Source organism: Schistocerca serialis, chromosome 8, assembly GCF_023864345.2.
Source record: "Schistocerca serialis cubense isolate TAMUIC-IGC-003099 chromosome 8, iqSchSeri2.2, whole genome shotgun sequence".
In the NCBI taxonomy this organism is placed as follows: Eukaryota; Metazoa; Arthropoda; class Insecta; order Orthoptera; family Acrididae; genus Schistocerca; species Schistocerca serialis.
In genome coordinates, this window is record NC_064645.1 from 599,117,256 (window position 1) to 599,132,939 (window position 15,684).

The 15,684-nt window shown below is 38.8% G+C and overlaps 1 protein-coding gene across 1 annotated transcript in view; it reads right to left on the reverse strand.

Annotated features, from left to right (window-relative positions):
- The window catches only part of LOC126416577 (long-chain fatty acid transport protein 1-like), a 322,517-nt gene that overhangs the window by 107,694 nt on the left and 199,139 nt on the right, over positions 1 to 15,684 (reverse strand). The window contains exons 2-3 of the mRNA XM_050084327.1: positions 11,477 to 11,627; positions 9,440 to 9,677 (exon numbers count right to left, since the gene is read on the reverse strand). Coding sequence (XP_049940284.1) covers positions 9,440 to 9,677; positions 11,477 to 11,627 — 389 coding nt within the window. The remainder of the gene's footprint in view (positions 1 to 9,439; positions 9,678 to 11,476; positions 11,628 to 15,684) is intronic.

Genomic DNA, 15,684 nt, shown 5'->3' on the forward strand with positions numbered 1-15,684 from the left:
GGGACATCATTAAATGTGGGGGAAACTACTGACAGTGCCAAACGGTCACAAGATACATACCTGGCACAAAAAAAGAAATACTTAGACTACATGCACAGCCACTAATGATCAATTTGTGTGATAACATACCACAAGATATGGGAAAACTAGTGTGGGTGAATACAGGAACAAATAAACTGACAAACACATTGTATGTAGTGGAACTGCTATAAAATAATGAGCAATTAAATAAAGCATTGCATACAAAAGTTACACAGTGAGCAGGTAGTGCTTATGGGGATATATAATTTTGGGACTGGTGGACATGGAACCTTCAGAGGAATTGACAGTTACCAATTTGGAGATTTACAAGAGATGATTTAGTTAGAGCAAATTCATACCATAAGTTCATGCAAGCAACCAGTATAGCTGCATTATGGGAGAAGGTAGCACATTTGGAAGAAACAGAGATGACGGTGACGGAGCAGTCATTGTTGGAATATGAGCATCTGGTTATTCATGTTCATAGGTCTTTGCCAGTGACACAGCACAGAATTTCCACTGGGAATGAATTGCCTCTGTATCACAAGCCCTATCAGTACCTCATCACGTACAACCAGTGAGGGAAGAACTGATTAACCAACAGTTACAAGACAGTGTTACTGAAGAAAGTACCAGTCCCTGGGGGGTGGCAGTGTCCTGGGAAAAAAAATGCAAATGGAATAAAGGCATAGAATTTTCGATGTGACTGTCAGTACTGTAAAAAGCATATGGTTATGGATAATTATCCAATCCTGAATATAACAAACATTTTTCTATCATGGACATACAGAATGGTTATTACCAACTAGATGTATATTAACACCAGAGGATCACTAAAGACAGCATTTATGATCCTGATAAAACATAATGAGTATCATCTTATGCTGTTTGGATTGAAAAATGCACCAGCCACTGTCCATCCAGCACCTCTTAGACAGGGTATGATGGAGACTGAAACCTAGACAATATATGGTGTACTTAGATGATGTAATCGCCCTTGAAAAGTGCATGGAGGAGAATGAATTATGGCTATGAGAAGTGTTAAATTTGTTCTGCATGGCACAGCTAACACTCAGTTCAGGAAATTGTCACTTCACACTGGAAGAAACACAGCATTTAGCTCATGTAATTAGTCACAAGGTAGTCCAGACAGTCTCCAGGACTGTAAAAGCCATACAGGATTTTCTAGCAGCATGTATGGAAGAATAGTTGCAGTATTTCTAGTGCCTGGCAAATTATTACTAGATATTTGTACCAAAATTTGCAGAAGTGGGATGGCTGCGTATTTATCTAGTGAAGAAATGGGTGAAATTTCACCTGTCAGTGGAGTGTGAGGGTGCGTTCAATTGGTTAAATAAACTGTTACACACTGGACTGACATTATTTTTCCCAAATTATGAGAAGAATTTGTGGTGTTCCATGATACGAGCAGTCATGTGCATGGTTGTGTATTAAGCCAGCAAGTGGATGGGGTAGAACATCTGGTCACTTATGCCTTATGAAAACTGAATAGAGCAGAAAATAACTACTCTATAATGGAAAAAATTATGTTTGATTCTTGTGTACAGCATAGCACACTGTAGATGTTATATGTATATGAGAAAGTTTGAAGTTATGACAGTTCATGCAGTATTGTGATAGTTATTAGGATTAAAAGACTCATCCAGTCATTTAATGTGCTGAGTGGCAAAACGCAGTGATTTTTATTCTGAGGTGATTCATCAACCTCACGAGTCACAAAAAAATGACAGAGGCCTCAGTCAGACATTGTATGTGACAATGAGAAGGTTCCACATCACAGAATGGCACAGGACAAAAGCAGGTGATGCGGTCTGTAAGTTTTTTGAAACACAACCAAAGTTCATTTTCTATGACACAGTGTTATGTAAACAAACAAAACTCTGGCCTTGTATTGTTTAAACAGAAGCCAGAAATTCTGAGATAGTAAGGTTGGTCATCTTAGGTCCTTTTTGGCAGATGCTGAAAGGGGATCTTTATGTGTTAACAACAATAGATAATTTTTCATGCTTCATAGAAATGATATCTATCCCAAATCAACAAACCAACACCATGGCACAAACCATGGTTAACAACTGTTTATTTAAGTTCTGTACACTGGAGACTAAACTTTGATTATGGACTGAAGTGTTAACTTCATGTCAAAACTCTCAAAGTAGCTTTGTCATTTTTTATGAATTTATAAATCACAAATAAGTGCTTTATACCTCCAAGCAAACAGTAGAAGCAAATGGATTCAACAATATGACAAGGAAGATGTTGAGCCAGTGTGTCAAAAGTCAACATAATGACTGGGACACACTATTACCTTATGCAGTGGCAGCATACAGTTCAAAAAGCACATAAGAGTAAGGGAGTAATGAATGGACAGAAGATGCCATCACTATTTCAGATGGCAAAACCCAGAATTTGGGGAAGGGGGGGGGGGGAGGAGATGATGCATATGTGCAGGATTTTTCAAAAACATTACAAACAGTGTGGTACCAAGAGTAAAATGTGAACACACAAGACTTAAAGTAGCAGGAGCAAATGAGACACTGGAATGCCAACTTTCCCAAGTATTGTGTAGGGCAATGAGTGATGCTGACAAACTATTACACTCTGGAGGGAAAAGCTAAAGATGATTTATGCTAATTACCAAGGTCTGTAACAAGGGGTCAATATGGTGTTGCTGGTAAAAGTGGAGCTGCAGCTCCCTACTTGTACAACAGTTGTCCACATTGGGCATATTTGATCCTTTAAAATTGTGTTGGACACTTTACTACCATTATGCGAGGGGCAGGGGAATAAGAAAGTAAAAGTGGCAGGACAAAGTGAGCAAGCCACTCTCACTTATATACATTAAGATTAAGAGATAGGCCAACGTAGAGAAGAGAGAAAGTAACTGGAGAAGCAGACAGTAACAGCAGATAGAAGTACTAAGTAGTAAACACTTAACCAATGAAACAGGGGACTTGAGATAAATTTTTACATCTACACATAATAAGACTTGTTTCAAAGAAAGTGGAAGAGGTGTGCCACTGGCAGAAGGAGTAGACTACAGTACCCCCCTATATGGTGGTCCAAACTGTCACAGGGATATGCAAATGAAGCTATTTCTCAGGGGAACAGACACGGGCTGATGCTCAGGGGACATCCTTGTAACCTACGCATTGCAAGAGTTCTGCTATCCTGACACACACTTTTACCTTCAGCTGACAGAACTCCCCACTTTTTCCAGAAGTTCTCCCTGAAAATCACTTTTCACCATGAAGAACTGTTCAAAAAAAGGCCCAACAGTACCGACCAGCTGCCATGTCATCCTCAGCCCTTACATGTTACTGGGTGCAGATAGGGAGCACACCCTTCTCCCAGCCGTTGTCAGTTTTCCTGACTGATGTTGCCACTTCTCAATCAAGTAGCTCGTCATCAGGCCTCTGCCTGATTACAAACAGACTTAAATTCACAACTCAAATTACAACTTGTTAGTAATACACATAGGATTGAAATGTTCCAAAGTTTTTGGCAGACTCCGCCTCTACTTCATTAAACACTCTTAGGTCAATGTTGACCATTGCTATGGAACTCCATCATGGAGGGGCTCCACGGTGCAATGCATGGTGCTGTTGACTCTATGGCTACTTGTGATGATACAGTTTCATCATAAGATGGTCTTAATCTGCCATACACAATACCCCAGGAGCACTCTAAGAATAAATCCAAATGCAATGAACTCGATACTCAGACTAACCATAGTAACAAAACTTAAATTTGATTGCCTACGGACTAGCCACAATTTCTCAATTACATCAGCTATTGTGGGGTCAGATTTATACAAACTCCCAAATTATTAATTTACGTCTTTGTACCCTCACACCATATTTTCAGAATCATCACTGAATGCACTCAGTGTATGACCGAGTTGTACCTTCCACCACCTGCTAAGAACAGGGGCCCTTAATGGAAATAGAATGATCGGAATTACTGAACAGTGAGATACTGCCAAACAGGACTCAATCTGACATCCTAAGACAAAAATTTTGTCTACCAGCAACAACAATGAGACTATGGCTCTTAACCAAACTTATCCTCTGCCGTATCTACCTGGCAATTTTTTCAAAACACTGCCAGCAAAGAAGCTAACCTATCTGAATGCTACCCTCAATCCCACCATATTTCGTTCCTTCAACAAGCTGTTAGCTGCAGATGATGGGAGTTTTAGCAAAGAATAGATGTTCGAACACATCCAGCAATATGGCAGTTGATACCAGCACCAATCAATGGTAATGGGAATTTCAAACTTGAGTCATAGTCATGGCCTTGGCTTATGTGGCACATGTCCACCACCAGCAGAAAGCCATCCACCTACAGAATCTCCCAGTCCATTACCCACGAACCCAATGGGTTGATCACGGGGTTTAACCAAAATGAAGGAACATTCTGGGTCTACCTCTCATCATACATCATGCAGGAGGAAAATTGTAAGCATGGTAGTACCCTATTTGTTTTAGTAATTCACATGTTCAGCAACAGCCTGAAATTTGGAGGAACAAATTTTCCCAGTGGGCCTGAGCCTGCTTTGAAACTGGGGGGAAGGGGTATGCGGGTCACTTCTAAGGTAATTCTGCGGTGGTCACTGCAGTAGCACTGGCAGAGAACCATGCAACTGACGTTCTACCATCAGTGGTTGACTGTGTTACTACATGGTGTAGCAATGCAGAATTTCCACAGCTAGGTATATGATGGGAGTCTCAAACTGTTGTAACACACATGGCCAGAGGGAGTAGAAATGCTCCTAGCTCTGTCGGTAGCATCATTCCTTTGGCATAATGTATTCGACCTGTGCTGTCTCTGTACCAGTTGTGAAAAGCCAGCCAAGACTGAATGCAGTCCTATTTGAAAGCTATTGGACCTGCATCAGCTGGGATACTGAGAGGCAGTTCATTTCCCTATGAACTCTGCTTCTAAATTAATAACTGGCATGCAACAGATTTAACAATATGAAAGAGGTTGTTTTGGTAACTGAACCAGGAGACACTAACAGTAAATTAAAATCTTGGCCCATGTGAACATAAGTCCCATAGTGCTTAGAGCCATTTGAACCCAAGTGAACACAAAATTTATTCCAGTCTTATTCAGTGTGCATAGTGTCAATCATTGACAACATAATACTTAATTCAGCACATGACAAAAATAGCATCCAATAAGAACAGGTTACTGATATACACTAGCATTAATTAACTTGGCAAAGTTTTGAAAAATGGAGATACGGGTCAAGAACAATCAACATCCTAGAATATTAACTCTATGAAACATAGCCAGGAAGACATGCATTGATCGTAAGATCATACCAAAAATGAAATGAAAATAACATGCAACTAACTACCCCTGCTTGCTTGATCTTGGATGAGCTTTCATGAATCTAAATACCACACCAAACTTTGCCTCTTCCTAACCAGCTAATGCCACTTGATATTCTCACCGGTATTGTTGTGTCAACATACATACTGCAGATGGTGTAGGTAGCTGTCAATGAAATTGTCAATACTCAGACCACCTTACAAATATGGAATTCTGCTTACTGTTGCATTGTATCCTTCTGTGTCCCCAAGCAGAAAAGTCTGCCCTAAGTCTGGAATTGAAGTGTACTCCTCTAAACCTGAGAAAGTAATGATGTCTAAAAACCGCATCTCCTGTCCCTGCTCTGCATCAATCCCATGCCAGAAGATATCATTCACCAGTGAAAAAAATTCTGCACAGGATTAGCCAATGGCATTGGCCTATGGCATAATTGTTGCTGTTATTCTACCACAAAGAACTGTGGAAAAAGATCTCTCCAATCAGCTGGCATTCTGCCTAATCTGTTTTGAGAACACATTAGGGGCTGCAGACCTATGTCATTGATTCTCTTTTTAGCCCACAAATCCATGGTCCTCCTGCATTCAAATTTCACAAACTGTGCATGATATCACCTTCAGAAATTTTTCCCGGGTCTCATTGTAAAAGTGGTCATTTATAAGGGGCGGTCAAAAAGAAATGAGCCAGAGGCATAATTACAGAAACCAGTACCTGTGTGTTAGAAGTATTGACCCTGGCTGTTGAGACACTTATGCCACTGTGACACAAGGTGATGAATGGCAGTCTCATAAAATTCCCGGGGCAGCAATGTTAACTAGTTCTGCACGTACAGCTGGATGTAGTCATCTGAGGTGAATCGTTTGCCACCCAGAGCCTTTTTAAGGGGACCAAAAATGGTGTAATCACAGGGGGAGAGGTTCGGACTGTATTGAGGGTGGCTGAGAACCTCCCATTTGAATTTCTGCAGGAGCACCATGCATTGTCGTGGAGCATAATGACCCCATGGGTGAGATTGCCTGGTCGTTTAGATTTGATCGCTTGGCGAAGGATGGTCAAGTTTTGTGAGTAATGCTGGGCATTCACTGTTGTCCCACGCTGCAGGATGTGAATCAGAAGGGGGCCATCTTGGTCAAAGAAGAACGTCAGCATAGGGGCAAACGATGCACCTCGGACGACGACATCCAGCTGTATGTGCAGAACTGGTTAACGTCGCAGCCCCTGGAATTTTATGAGACAGCCATTCACCACCTTGTGTCACAGTGGGTCAAATGTCTTAATAGCCACGGTCAATACTTCCAACATACAGTTACTGGTTTCTGTAATTATGCCTCGTTTCATTTTGAAGGTCCCTTATATTTGCTAAGAGCAGGTCTCCAGGGTTCAGGATTTTAATGTTTTTGTTGGACTCACGCACTGTACCTTGTGTTCCTTCAGCTCATAGAAAAAGTTGTGCTGACTGCCAGAAGAGTGACAAACAGGACAAAAAGGATCAGCGCACACTCCACTGCAGAGTGAAAATCTCATTCTGGAAACATCCCCCAGGCTGTGGCTAAGCCATGTCTCCGCAATATCCTTTCTTTCAGGAGTGTTAGTTCTGCAAGTTTCGCAGGAGAGCTTCTGTTGAGTTTGGAAGGTAGGAGACGAGGTACTAGCAGAAGTAAAACTGTGAGGATGGGGCGTTGAGTTGTGCTTGGGTAGCTCAGTTGGTAGAGCACTTGCCCGCGAAAGGCAAAGGTCCTGAGTTCGAGTCCCGGTCCGGAACACAGTTTTAATCTGCCAGGAAATATCTCAGCCTCATCATCAAGCAGCATCAACAACTAGCAAATATGTTGATTTATGAGCTGCCAGCGAGTCCTGATGGTTCCAGACTTTAAATATGATCTGCCCAATGGGTGCCATTGCCTGACACTGACACTCTAGCCAGCTTCTGAAGGTCCTGGTTCCATATGGGGCCTGCACACTTCCCACCAGCATTCCAAAGCACCTTTAGTACTTTTCCCAGCTTGGTCTTTTGACACTAAACCGACAAGGTGACTTGCATCAGCAAGGTCGCTGCACAGCTAACCTGTCTCAGCACACGTTATTCACTGCCTGCTAGCCATGAAAAACATCTGGGCCATATACTGCTTGAAGTGCTATATGAAAGGCTCAAGTAATAAATAGTGTTTTCCTTCAGTAGGAATTCCTGAGTCAGCACTTGCCAGAGAACTGGCTAAATCATATCACAGCTATCCACACATGCAACTCTGCAGCCAGAACTGGACAACCCATAAAATTGGAGTCAGAAGTGGCTGTGCTATAACAAGGGGGTACCTACTGTTTTCTGTTACATTTAGAAGCAGATTCCACCTCTTGCGGTGTGTTCTGTCCCTATTACCAGTTTAATTTTTGCTAATTTGTGTTTAGAGGGGATAAATTCTGAAGTTCCTCTGATGAGTTGGAACTAGTACCGTTTAGTAGGTCTTATGGACTGCCGAGAATGTGTTCAATTTAACTCTAAAGATCAATCTTGGTGCCAGAAGTAGCAAGGAACATACTGGTTCATTCATGTACAGTTTCAGATACCTGAGCAAGCCTAATAAATGGACTGTGGCAGTTGTCCAAGAAGTCCCTAGTTAATGAGAATTTTGGTTCAGCAGCTCAATCATCTTGTAAGATTTCACATAGGAATTCTACAATTCAGCCTACTTGTAGATCAGAATGGTGAAAATACTGTTTATGTTTTTTTTTAAAAAAAAGGACAAAGTCAGAGGATTCAATGCATTCTCTCTGTAACCGATTCTTGTAAATTTTGTCAGAAGTGTGGGATCAGCTTGTTCCCATGGTTTTATACTTTATCATTTCTTTGCGCACCCCTCAATGGGGGAATAGTTTCCGCCAAATCTGATATTTATTAATGTGAGGAGAAAGATCATCATAGGTTTCATTTTGGGTGGGCTCTGGTCGAGAAAGTTGTCAGTAGCCCTCCTTACATGAGGGATATTTGTGTAAAGGGATAGGTTTAGTAAATGGATATGTGTAGAGTGGGCACGAAAGAAGCATGGGTTTAAGGTTGCTCAAGAAATGGTTAGTGAAGGGACACAGACAGATGGGCTGCCCTGTAACAAATAATACTCAGTAACACAGTAGCTATACTCCTAACGCCAACTTTACCACCAAATTCTTCCTCCTCCAAACCACCCCTTCCCTTCACTATTTCTTGGTGTCATTGTTTTGCTTTAGTATTTTTTTTTTCTTTTGAATCATGTTCAAATCTTCTGTCTTTTCATTTGCTGCTTCCTCTCCATAATTTCCTCCTTATTTCTTTTTCTTTATTGTTTCCCATTACTCTCTCATCACAGACCATATTTCAGTATATTCTTTCCTTTTCTTTGACTTACAGCTATACTGGCCACTTCTCAACTTTTCAAATCTTTATTGTTGAAACATCAAGGTTTCACCATATAAGCACTTTATTTAATATAACAACAGTCTTAAACTTATTTTAATACCTGCCTACTAATAGCAACAATAACAGAATTTTGGTACTAAGATGACAATAACATGCCCTAGTATTGTACAAAATTTGCCACTTGTGCCAATTACAGTATATTTACCAGTGCTGCTGTATTTACAGGGATCATTTGAGCTTCAGTTGGAATAAAACCATATTACTTATACAAGTGATGTTTTCCTTGTATCCTATACTACATGCACACTTGCTGTACACATTGTGAATGGATGGATAGGTGGATGGATTTAAAATTGTTGGGTATTAAACAACTTGGTCATCAGCATCCTTTCACAAGGTCATGGCGCTGCTTAATGTGGACTACTTATGTTAGAATGAAAAGCAAAGAGCACATACATAACGATAGCGACTGATAGGCCAGGATAGTGATGTCAAATACTTGTAATTAAAACAATTATGAAAATTCTTGAAGTTATTATCAAATTACTTGTTATTACATGTAACAAATTATTACTACATTCAACAGTTCTGGACACACAGCGCTTTATCTCACTTTCATTGAGAGTTAAAAGTGATAATATTAACTTTGTATATAAAAACTGCACAGCTTACCTTCTGCTAGCTCAGAGCCATAGATGAGACCAGAGCTATTGGCTGCATTAATACAGTGGATCAGCGGACCTTTCCGTAAATTAGAATTTATGAGTGCTGTTACTACACCGATCTTTGCTAGACCCAGCCATATAAACACAAATTCCGGTCGTGAGTCCATCATAAGAGCTATTGTGTCATTCCTTTTAAATCCTTGACTTCTAAAGTAATTAGCAACTTTGTTTGAATATTCATCCACCTGAAAAATGATAATTATTAAATACGTTGTAACACAATATATACACTTTCAAAAATGAACTTCCTTCTATGTCAAGGGTTCCCAACTTTGACTCGACTGAATCGAGTTACCGTACTTTCCTATGTAGCACGCACATCCGTGTCGTCATATTTTATACATTTCTGTCTGGCACATAGATAGCTAAAACTTCGAGAAAATTCGCGGCCATTCTGGTGATCTCGATATGTTATTCTGTCTGGCATTTGTTTGAGGAAAGTCGTGAATATTCTACTGTTTTCTTGTACAGAGAACCTTCGAGGTCGACAACGGAGGAGGATCAACTTAATGCCTTAGCTCTGACATTGATTGTCCTATTGACGATGTAATTAACCAATTTGCCAGGAAGAATAGGCACACAGAATTCATCATTTAAGGAAGAAAACCACAATAGTAACTTTTTTATATCATAAGATGACATTGTCTTGTAACAGTGTATAATCAGTTTAAATAAAACTTTCTTAAACTTTGTGTGTGACTTGACTATTTTTTATTAAGGTAAAAGTAAAAATAGCTCAAGATATCTTTAGTGCCCCATCCTTGACGTTTTTCTGTATCCGCCGCTGCCCCTGACTGTAATCAGATATTAGCTACTACGCCTGATGTCCCGCTCCCCCCCCCCCCCCCCCTCCACTATCGTCATTATTAGTACCTAACAAAAATTTAGAATGAAAAATGATATTCTTTGACCACTCTTATTTTTAAAATAATGAAGAATAAATGATATGTAGGTGTTTTATTTAGCCACAAACTAATGAGACTATCAGTATTTCTTATTTTAACACTTTTTTTTAATAGATGAGTTACATTTCTGGAGTCAATTGATTGCTCCATCCCTTACTTCTGAATTGATAGAAACTGAAGAAATCAGTCTGCCAATGCTTTGTGCATGACCACTGCCACTAACAATAACAGTAATAATAATAATAATAATAATAATAATAATATGGTAGAGGTCCTACAGCAATGTAGTAGCTATTACATAGTTACTGTAGTGTTGGGCTCTAAATTAGCCCATTTATCCATTATGAAACAAATAATGAAGCATTTAACTTACACAATCATCATTTCGGCTTCGTAACCATTCTCAAGTGCATTTGGAAATATTAAAGTATGACTGACATGTCTGTGACATGTCATCTTTGACCTGTCAGACCTAAATATTTCAACATGCACCTGAGAATGGCTACAGAGCCAAAATCATGATCATATAAAATAAACAAACAATTAACAGTCAAATAGCGAAAATTTCTTTAAAAAAATTCTACATGACTGTGGTCCCCCATGAAGGAAAGATCATTAAATAATGCTGCAGTTCCTGATTTATTGCGGGAACTACCTACAACTTGGAGCAGGCTTTTTCATACATGATGTACTACATGTACACGCCTCAATTTCACTTTCATAAATGCATGGCACAAATCATTGCTTGTATTTGAAAAAAGTATCTTCTTTTCAGTAATTTATGTAATCAGTTTTACAGTCTTATGAAATAGTGTTTTACAGTCTTATGAAATAGTGTAATAGTAATGATCTTTTAAAGATAATTCAGCTTCGTGGGCATAATACAATTGAACCCCTTTGTTTTTACCCCTCAGAAAATTACATTTTACCCTTCACAATATAATTAGCCCCAGGTTCGGACCTACTGTTCTATGTCATTACATACAAGTGACAATTAGAAACACAAATACCGAAGTGAAGGTAGTATATGATTTGCATGTCAAAGTAGTAACTATGTCAACATAACATTGTAATAATACCTGGGAAAATGTCCACAGTTTCTTCTCAAACCGGAAGGCAACTTTGTTTGGATATGTCCTTGCCACTTGCACAAAAATCTTTGGAACTGTCTGTTTCTTCTTTTCCCACCACCACAATCTAGTGGTGACAACTATGTATCTCTCCAATATCCTAGTAAACAAGAAAAACTCATTAGCTGAATTCTGCAAATCATGTTATTTCTATTGGCTGAATTTCATTCTGACTGTGTTGTAGAAAATAAGAAAACACGTGACAGTACTTGACTTCAACAGAAGAGTGCATAAGTCAAGATCAGTGCTGTACATTGCAAAGAAATTTAAACCATGGTAATGTCATTCAAAACTGCATGTTCTACACAATAATGATTGATTGTACAATCAGTGCTTAGCCAACATTTTAATGTTTGTGAGTAGGATGGTAGTTGATGCTGTGATGGGGAGAGAGAACAACTGTGATGGTGGGAGAGAACAGCTTGGGTATCTAATGCGCTCTCACTTAACTATGAGTGAGCCACTGGGATCACAGAGACATATCAAACTCAGTCCAGTAATTGAGTGTGTGTCTTTTACTAATATGCTTTAAAAGAGTACTTAACAGGTAGGCATCCTGGATCATCCAAAAATGACTAAGAGCTATGACATGCATTTATGACATATGCTGTTGATCATGATCTGACCCCAGATAAGGCCTGTAATTACTGCAGTCATAGGATGGATGATAATGTCAACTGATGCATGCAGAATCCTCCATAAAGGTGATATGTATGACAGGTGACCATCTATTTGTGTACATCTCACCACCCACCTCCAGGCAGTAATGTTTGTATGCAGAACCCTTCATTAAGATGATATGTATGACAGGCAACAAGCTATTTTTGTATATCTCTCCACTCACTTCAGAAGGTAGTGTTTGCAATAGGCATTCTGACATGTATATTGGAAGTTGTGTCAGTTGTAGGATACAATTATAAAAGACATCTTCTGATTTATGTTACAAGGAACAGCAGAATTGTTTTGATTTAACAAGAGGTCATGACTCCGTGTCATATATCAAATGAGAAAGGGGTATGTTCAAAAGAGATATTGGCCAAGTGAGTGATTAAGTGTTACTATGTTCTGATGTGTGAGCCCCCCTTTCCATGAAACATGGATTTGCCATGGTGGGGCTGCTTGTGTTGTTCAATTATATAGATAACTTTACCATAGGTGCAACAATATTGGAGCAGTATCTGTGAGGGTTCAGAGTAACATAAGGTTTCAGAAGGTATAATGATGATGGTATCTCCCTTGCTAAAATACTTCAGAGGTGATATAGTCCCCCATTTGAACTTCAAGGCAGGGACAACTCAGGAGGATGTTGTCATCAGAGAAAACAAATCTGGTGTACTGCATGTTGGAGTGTGGAATGTTAGATCTCTTTATCATGTAGGTACATTAGACAACCTGAAAAGAGAAATGGATAAGTTGACGTTAGATGTAATGGAAATCTGAGAACTGTGGCAACAGGACGAACAGGATTTCTTGTCAGGCGAGAACAGAGTTATCAACACGAAGTCAAATGGGGGAATGCAGTTGTAAAGTGATGCAACAACTGCAAGGAGGGGCAATATCATATTCATATTTCAGAATAATGTAGAAATAAGTGTAAGAATCAACTATTTGATGTCAATGTTTAACATAGTTTTTTAGTGATTAAGCACTTAAATTTTATAGGCGTAATTATTGCATGTCTGTTACCAAGGTGACCCAAGAGATGACAATAACATATTTATGTAACTCAGGTATAGGGCTATATTTCCCATTTTGTGCTTTGAAAAGTGTGAAAGTTACCATTTTCTGATGTAGTTTCTCTATGGGAAAATTTAATCAAACAGAAAATTTATGGTAGTCAGTTGATGTAGAATTTAATTCTCTACATCTTTGGTAGCTTCTGCTTTTCCAATTTAACACTTAGTTTTGGAAAAATTTGGGAAAAAAAGAAAGCTGTCTGAAATTTTGGTTGTTTTCTTTTCATCGCAGTTGAAGCTCCACTCAGATATTGGAACAAACTCACATTATTCATATCAGAGCCCTACATTAATTTTCGCAAAGCAAACCCCTTTTTGTAATTAATTTTACTGGCCTAAACAACGTACAGAACAAATCTTATAGAATTCACAGGGCAAAAGCGCAACAACTCTCACTGTGACAACAGAGAATATGTCCGCACTGCTATCAACTGTCATACTCATATTTATCATCTTCAGTTGGTTTTCGACCAATCTCCCTTCAAAACTTTTCAATCAGGAGTATAAAATTTGGCATGACAGCTGAAATGCTTATTTGTATATGATGCATAATGCATTGACAAAGCCTGTTTAGTATCCTCTAGTTGTTATCCTGACTGACCTATTTGAGTTTGTATTATATGCTGTATTCAACTGATTGATAATCTAAATTATTAGTAGGCTAGATATTTTTTTGTGGTCGCATAAATTTGAATTTTTACATTGTGCCAAAGATCTTGATTGTATGGTTGACATACATGATTCTATGAGTTCATGGTTCACAACAATGACTAATGTTCATTAATGAAGTGGAAGCCACAACAAATGTGCTATAGAAATAAAATTCAGCGTTACAAGGGTCTGTTCATAGCTGGTGATAGATAAGGTTGTACAGTCAATAATTCCAGAGAACCTTTGCAAAGAAGGTTTCATGAATTAAAGTAGCAGGGCGTAGACAGTACTGTGTACAGTACAATGTAAACTTTCCCTATTATTTGAGAAGTTATTAGAATGAAGTTGCTGGAAATAAAGAGAGATTTTCCAACAGCAAGCTGTATGGAATTCAAGGAAGTAAGGATAGAGTTGACGTTGAAATGGGTCTGTTTTACATTATGGCAAAGACCACCTATAGCCACTGGTCATTAAGAGAAAAACTGTGATTTCACAGATTTTAAGCTTAGACAGAAAATAAAAAGGAGATTAAAGTAAAAATGCATGTTTGTCTCTTATAATGAAACATCAGTAAGTGATAAGCTTGCAGCCAGATCATACACTCTTCCTAATATTTTAGTGGTCCATCTTGGACGTCACCTTCAGGTGAGAACACTCTTTGATAATCTCGCTGTTCCAGTAAGACTGTAAGATCTGGACACAAACCCATCAAGAGTACTGCAGGAAAGGCTATGTATTGACAACACCTGATAAGTTTTCACCAGATAGTGCTTTTTGTGGTGGGTCTGCAGACAGTTAATATTAATAAGACAATACTCAATCCTCCTGCATCAAAATTTGTTAACAATGAGACAATTCTCACAAAGTCTCTTTAAAATAAGGAGGATATCTATTACAGACAGGATAATATTCCTATATTGAGAATATGATGAATCTTATGACAAACGGAATTCCAACACTATTGGACTTAAAAGGGTCCTAGCAGTTGTACAAGGGGGAAAAAGTTGTGCATACAGTTCAGGTCTAGACATAAATTTTTCATGAGAATGTAGAGATAAAATCATAACAAGCATTTTGTATTAATTTGTAATTTATCCTCTTTATACAACGGTTACCCAGAGTAGTATAATTGTTACAGAATAGATAAATCACAAGCTTGGGCTGTTGCTAGCTGCTGTATGCCCAATGAACTAGCTACATAATCATTTGCACCATTATTTTTCCATTTCCTTTTTGCACTGCCATAGCTCTTGAATTAGTTTGGCATTGGACTTCTTTGGCTTTCGGAATTGCTTTCAATGTGAGCTTTCCTCTGATTTGCATTTTCTGTAATTCCAAGCATATTTATGATACCTTTTGTTATTTTGTAATGTTCAATTTAATACCAATTTCCATTTATATTCTGACAAATATTTTTTTTGTATCACTCTGGATTTTACTAGTGCTCTGCAAGTTCTTCACAATGACATCCGAATCAGTGTCCCAGATAAATGTGTTTCCATATTACAGTAATTTATAACTTTATGCAAAGCTAATTCATAACAATCATGTCCATGTGAATACACTGGCAGGACCAGAGGCTCAAGTGACACAAGTCCTCAATTGGGGTGTCAAGCTGGAAAGGGTGCCAGAGGCACCACAACTGTAAGAGTTCGATACAAGGCGTAAAGCAATTAGTAGTGGTCGCTTGGGGTGCCAAGCTGTGAGAGGTGCCATTGACATCCAAGTGGAAGATTGTATACATTGTTATCATCATCAGTAGCGTCCGTC